This window comes from Hyaena hyaena, unplaced genomic scaffold (assembly GCF_003009895.1).
Source record: "Hyaena hyaena isolate Hyena2069 unplaced genomic scaffold, ASM300989v1 scaffold_13, whole genome shotgun sequence".
NCBI classification, from domain to species: Eukaryota; Metazoa; Chordata; class Mammalia; order Carnivora; family Hyaenidae; genus Hyaena; species Hyaena hyaena.
This window is the reverse complement of record NW_024080645.1, coordinates 1,452,424-1,459,382: the sequence shown is the minus strand read 5'-3', so window position 1 is coordinate 1,459,382 and position 6,959 is coordinate 1,452,424. Positions and strand designations below refer to the sequence as shown.

Below are 6,959 nucleotides of genomic sequence, written 5' to 3'. Positions count from 1 at the left end.
TCTCTCTCTCTCTCTCTCCTAGAAATAAATAAAACATTAAAAAAAAAATAAAATAAAATCTTTACAAAAGACTATTTTAAGAATACTTTTTTCTTATTACTAAACAATATTTACATGTTATAAAATGCAAAAAAATCAGAAATGAAAATCATCCACGATTTTACTACTCAGGGATTTCTACCACCGACATCCTTCCAATCCACTTTTTCTAGAAACACACACACACACATTTTTTAAATATAAAAATGAGATCAGGGGCGCCTGGGTGGCTTAGTCGGTTAAGCGTCCGACTTTCGCTTAGGTCATGATCTCGCGGTTCGTGGGTTTAAGCCCCGCGTCGGGCTCTGTCCTGACTGCCAGCTCGGAGCCTGGAGCCTGTTTCAGTCTGTGACTCCCTCTCTCTCTGACCCTCCCCTGCTCACGCTGTCTCTCTCTCTCTCTCTCCTAAAAGTAAATAAAACATTAAAAAATTTTAAAAAAATGGGATCATACTCTACAAGAATACATAGTGAATGAAGATTTTGCTCTATATTTTTATATATAATACATATAATTTTAACTGCTGCAGAATATTTCATGGCATGAATGTACCATAACTTCACCAGTCCTTTATTGTTGGACACTTAGGTTATTTCCAGCGTTTCTACCATTATAAGCGTACCAAGATAAACACCCTAGCACCTAACCATGGATATGACATTCAAGGTTATTTTCTTGGGACACAACCACAGAGGTTGAACGTCCCAGTTTAAAGCCTGTGACAAATTACCTCCAGTAAAGGGATGTACCCGTGTTGGGTCTTACTGCCTGTTCACTCTGTGTCCAAGATCTTGCAGGCATATTGTTTCATCCTGGAGAAGCTACTAGAGAATGAGGAGACTCAAATTAATGGCTTCTGCATCATTGAGAACTTCAAGGGCTTTACCATGCAGCAGGCTGCCGGACTCCGGGCTTCCGATCTCAGGAAGATGGTGGACATGCTCCAGGTGAGGGCTCAGAACTTGGTCCCGAGGGAGCCTCTCACGGGTCGGGAGGCTGGGAGGCTGGGCCCAGTTTCCTGGGTTAACGGTGCCACTGAGGACCTAAGAAGGGGACCACCTAGCGCCACGATGAGCGACGGCAGCCACAGGCACTTGCATGGTGAAGGACAGTGAGCCACGTACGCACGTTAACTCCTTAACTCCTTGAGAGCAGTACCCACCTCTTCCCTGTTTCATTTTACAAACCTCGAAACCGAGGCTCACAGGTTTGAGTGACTTCTCGAGGTCATAAAACCCTAAAGTGGCAGAGGTCAGACTTGACCCTACAATCTCTGACCTGGAATCCTGTTCACTGTCCACATATGTCACACTGTCTCTCTCTGAACGCGACTTTGTTGCCATTATGGCCAATGGCTCCGACAACTCAGTCCTGTGTATACTGACGTGTCAGAACTCCTTTCTCAGAGCGAACCCTCTATCTCAGATTATGTGTATCTGGGAAAGGAGGGGTGGGAGACCGGGGTTTAGGGGGCACTGAAGGATAGGGAGACATGACGGCAGTGTCTCTGGGGTTTAGAGTAGTTTCCAATCCACTCAGCAGGCTAATGGGTGTGAAAAAACTCAGGTCACCTAAAAACCAAGCAAGGCTACCATTTCATTAAAAAAATTGTTTTTAATGTTCATTTATTTTTTTTGAGAGAGAGAGAAAGAGAGAGAGAGAGACAGAGCACGAGCGCGGGAGGGGCAGAGAGAGAGGGAGACACAGACTCTGAAGCAGCTCCAGGCTCTGAGCTGTCAGCACAGAGCCCTACTTGGGGCTCGAACTCCCGAACTGTAAGATCATGACTTGAGCCAAAGTTGGACACTTAACCGACTGAGCCACCCAGGCGCCCCTCATTTCTTTGTTCTGCCTAATAATGGCGGGGTTTGGTGCCTCAGCAGGGAGAGGGCTGGGCTGCCTGGCCTCCGGGGCTTCCTCCCTGCAGTTTGGAGCCTCGGTGAAGCCCAGGTTCCCCGGTTGCGAGCCCAGGGGCAGAATGTTCGGGGGGCTGTGCTTTGGGGGCAAAGCACGGGGGAAGGCAGGTCTGTCCTCCAGCCGTGGGGAGAGGCGGAGGGGGAGTGCATGGGGGCCTCGCACGGGGGCCTCGGAGGGCACGGCGGCCACTGGGCGGCGCTCTCTCTGCACCGCAGGACTCCTTCCCAGCCCGGTTCAAAGCCGTCCACTTCATCCACCAGCCGTGGTACTTCACCACCACCTACAACATGGTCAAGCCCTTCTTGAAGAGCAAGCTGCTGCAAAGGGTGAGTGCGTGGCCCCCCGCGGAGGCGCCCAGTGCTTCTCTGGTGAGTGAGTGGCGGTGCTGGTGGTTGCGGGAAGGAGGGGAGGGGACAAGGGTGGGCACGGTCCCCAAGCCCAATGACAGCACAATGCAGAGGAGGATGCCACCAGGCAGAGAGGGCATGCTGTGCTTTTCTCCTCTGTTCCTTTCCTTTCCTCCGTCCCTCAGCCCGAGGGCACCCCCCACCCCCTCCCGCCGCCCCCCCCCCCAACTCAGCTCTGTCTCCCCTGCAGGTCTTCGTCCATGGCGATGACCTCTCTGGCTTCTTCCAGGAGATTGATGAGGACATCCTGCCCGCTGACTTCGGGGGCACCCTGCCCAAGTATGACGGCAAGGCCGTCGCTGAGCAGCTCTTTGGCCCCCGGGCCCAAGCGGAGAACACGGCCTTCTGAGGACTTCCGTCAGGCTGTCCACCCGTAGTTAGCGACCCTGGGCTCTCCTCAGCCGTCCCGGAGCCCGGAAGGTGGGAGAAGGGCTGCCTGAGGTGGCTCCCCTGAGCCTCCCCGTGCTTGGATGAGTTCAGCCGTCACCCTCCTCCCAAGTTGGGGGGCCATAATACAGGGGGGTTCCCTTGAACGAGAAGAATTGGGAGCAGTTACATTCCCACTGACTCGGAAGCTTAGGACAGTGTCTTGCGCTGGGTCGAGTTTCAAAGACTCTCTAACGAAGCTTCTCTACGATGTCCTTTCCAGCAGTTTTGCCTCGGGGGTCTGAAGACAGGCAGAGAGGCTGATTGCTAGGTCTGTCCCCGCCTACGTAAATCAATAAATAAGATAATAGGATAAAAGAGCGGGGGCTATAAAATGATCTGGCAAACACGGCAATGTTGGCAATTTTGGCGGCCGGGAGGCAGGCGAGGGGCTTTCCGTATGGAATTCTGGGGTGGAAGTAGCCTTGAAGTGGCTGCGTTTTGTCATAGCCTGGTCCCCTCAGTCGGGGTAGCGTGACGTGTGTGGTGATGTGTGTGGTGACGTGTGTGGTGGCGGACCCCCCTTCCAGGCTGACGGTCGCGTCCCCTCCTGCCTGGGGTCTCCGCCAAAGGCTCTCTCTAGACACCTTGCCTGGACTGGTAGTGTTTTGTTTTGTTTTTATTTTTTTAATGTTTTATTTATTTCTAGGAGAGAGAGAGAGACAGCGTGAGCAGGGGAGGGTCAGAGAGAGAGGGAGTCACAGACTGAAACAGGCTCCAGGCTCTGAGCTGGCAGTCGGCACAGAGCCCGACGCGGGGCCCGAACCCACGAACTGCCAGATCATGACCTAAGCGAAAGGCGGACGCTTAACCGACTAAGCCACCCAGGCGCCCCACTTTTTTGGTTTTTTTTTAATTAAAAAAATGTTTATTTACTTTTGAGAGAGGGATTGAGAGGGAGAGAGAGAAAACGAGAAGGGGAGGGGCAGAGTCTCGAGAGGGAGACCCAGAATCTGAAGCAGGCTCCAGGCCCTGCACTGTCCGCACAGAACCCGACACGGGGCTCGAACTCACGAACTGTGAGATCATAACCTGCGCTGCAGTCGGACGCTTAACTGACTGAGCCACCCAGGCGCCCCAGTCCAGGAATCTTCTGATCCACTGAGTGTCCTTGTTCTTGTTTTCCAGGGTGGGTATATATATATATATATATATATATATGTGTGTGTGTGTACGTGTATATGTGAACGTACATATATATGCATTTATTTCTTATATCCCTTCTTTCATTTCTAGGGCTTGCAGTGTATGCTCATCACCCAAGTAACTTCCTTCTTTATAATATTCACAGTCGACAATCTATGGTCATAAATGATATTTGCCTAGGTCTTCTGAGCTGGAGGAGTAATCATAGCAAATTATTGTGGGTGGAGGGGTGGGAGGCTTGACCAGTGAGGATTTTCCCCGAACCCTTTATTGCAAATTCTTCCAAAACCCTTTAAAAGGCGAGGGTCCCCTTTTCCAAATCAAATCTTACCCGTAACTCTCATATTTAAGCCGGAAGGGGTGGAGCTGCTCTGATTGTACCCTAACGGATCTTCTACGACATCTAGAGCTGCGAAGGCATTTCCAGAATGAGGGCAGGAACCACTGTGCGTTGGTGCTGAGGGGTCAAGTGATAAGAGAACAGAGACTTGCATTCGCTGGGATGGGGGGCACTGGTGACCCCTCGGTAGAGGTGTTGGTAGAGGTGGGGTGGGGATGAGGCTGAGTTAAAGACATTTTTAAAGCATTCAAGATATACTTCGAATTCTTTTGTAAAAGAGTTGTATCCCCATCTGAGGGAAACTAAGGCAGATTCCTCTTGGAAGATTCCTGTCTTTCCCTCGGGCCCCCAGTTGCTAGAAGCCTTTGTCGATGCTGCCGGGGCCCACCCTCTGATTCGTGGGGCTCTAATTTACAAATGAGATCAGGATGTGGAGAAAACCCGAAGGCAGATGCCGACCAGGAGGCTCTTGGGGGGGGGGCATTGGCTCTAAGATCCAAATGGGTCACTGGGGTCTCCCCTACGGTCAGCAGGGCTAGCGTCTTCACTCGGGCCCGGGTCTGACCAGGAAGGCTGTGCGGTGGGGAGCCTGAGTCAGCTCTGACTGCGGGCCGGCACTGCCCCCTGCTGGTCGTGTCCTGGTACTGCCCCTCCAGGCACAGACCCCAGCCCCACAGGAAAGAGAGGTGGTGGGCAGACGGGGCCATATCTTGTCCAGGAAGGTGGTGCCACTTTTGGGAGAACGTGTCTGAGGACCTTAAAGGTGAATGTTAGAATCAGCCGGGCTCAGGGGCGCCTGGGTGGCTTAGTTGGTTAAGCGTCCGACTTTCGCTTGGGTCATGATCTCACAGTTTGTGGGTTCGAGCCCCACGTCGGGCTCTGTGCTGACTGCCAGCTCAAGAGCCTGGAGCCTATTTCAGAGTCTGTGTCTCCCTCTCTCTCTGACCCTCCCCTGTTCTCTCTCTCTCTCCTAGAAATAAATGAAAACATTAAAAAAAAAAAAGAACTATAAAAAAAAGAATCAGCTGGGCTCAGCCTCGCAAAATCCCAGCTGCCTACACGCTGGTTTCCTGTATGTGCCTACCACGGCCACGACTACGGGAGGGGCAGAGAGACGATACGATACTCTTTTGAAAACCACCAAGTATGGAGTGGGGGGCAATGAAACCTGAATTTTATGATAGCCCTTTGCTGCCCTCAACAGCCTTCTTTCTGGAGACATCTGGGATGAGGCAGGGATTGTACCACTTAGAAGTAGTTTGGACAAAGTGAGGGTTTGCGAAGTCCCAACGATGCAGTTCTGCCAGCCTCATGTGGCCTCTGGGGAATACTGTCAGCAGATGGGGGCAGTTAGTTGGGGTGTGGGTGGAGGCCTCGGTAGGGAGATGGGCCACCAGCTTCAGAGAGCCTTGAACGAGACTGGCCACACTGCTCAGTCTCTGGTTTACCTAGGGGGGTGCCGGAGGAGTCTAATGCTACCTGGTGGTCTGCAAAGCTTCCGGGGAGAGGGATGCCGGGATCTGAAGCCAGCCAGGAAAAGGGCTGAAGAATCACTTGAGGAGTGAATCGGACCATCTTTCATCGCCCTTCCTGTGGTGGGCGTGGTGTGGCTCTGGTGTTGAGGGGCCTCAGGCTGTGCTGGGTCTGGAAACTAACAGGATCTTAGAATCCCTTGCAGAATCTTAGGCCTCCCTCACCTTGGATCTGCTCAATTAGAATCTTCCTTTGTTTTTTTTTTTATTTTATTTTTTTAATTTTTATTTATTTCTAGGAGAGAGAGAGAGAGAGATAGCATGAGCAGGGGAGGGTCAGAGAGAGAGGGAGAGACAGACTCTGAAACAGGCTCCAGGCTCTGAGCTGGCAGTCAGCACAGAGCCCGACGCGGGGCTCGAACCCACGAACCGCGAGATCATGACCTAAGCGAAAGTCGGACGTTTAACCGACTAAGCCACCCAGACGCCCCTAGAATCTTCGTTTTAAGGAGATCCCTGCAGGCTGGAGTTCCCTGGGGGAGCTTTAAAACTTGGAAGGCCTGGGCCTCATCCCCAGAGACTTTGATGCTCTTGGTCTGGGGTGTGGCCTGGGCATGAAGATGGCCCAAGCTTCCCAGGTGGCTCAGATGTGCACTGCTCCAAGGCCTGTGTGTTGAGGATATAGAGGACCTTGCTTGGGCAAGTTTTAATATCTAAGGACTTGTACACACACTTTGCACTCAGCTCTATTTTCCTGTGCAGAGAGGAGAGGCAGGGCTGCGGAAAGCCCCTGTGGGAAGGCAGCCACTGATGCAGGCCATCTGTCCCAGAATCGGGGCAATTTCCTCCCTGGGGGCTGTGCCCAAAGGCTGCCCTGCCTTTAGACAGGCAGTGTGCAGGTGGGCACCCTTGATTTCTGAAGGTGACCGTCCTAAGGAAGGAAGCCATGGATCAGGGTTTGATGACACACGCGTGTGTCGGTCGGCACCACCAAGCCCAGGGATGTTTCTGGAAACCATTTCCAGGCCCAGCTCAGCTTTCCCAGTGGGCCGGGAAGTTCAGACATCCAAGCGGGGGCTATACATTCTTTTCTTATGGTTTCTACACTGTCCCAGGAGGTGACTTCATGAGTGGGAACCGAGGAGACAAAGCCAAACCACTGCCCCAAAGTAACACTAGCACTTTGAAAAATAGTCATTTGATCCTCCCAAT

General features: G+C 52.2%; 1 protein-coding gene across 1 annotated transcript in view; it reads left to right on the top strand.

Moving 5' to 3' along the window:
* Nucleotides 1–3,107, top strand: part of RLBP1 (retinaldehyde binding protein 1) — a 13,387-nt gene extending 10,280 nt beyond the window's left edge. The window contains exons 6-8 of the mRNA XM_039216667.1: nucleotides 828–986; nucleotides 2,172–2,282; nucleotides 2,554–3,107. Coding sequence (XP_039072598.1) covers nucleotides 828–986; nucleotides 2,172–2,282; nucleotides 2,554–2,712 — 429 coding nt within the window. The 3' untranslated portion in view covers nucleotides 2,713–3,107. The remainder of the gene's footprint in view (nucleotides 1–827; nucleotides 987–2,171; nucleotides 2,283–2,553) is intronic.
* Nucleotides 3,108–6,959: the final 3,852 nt, after the last annotated feature.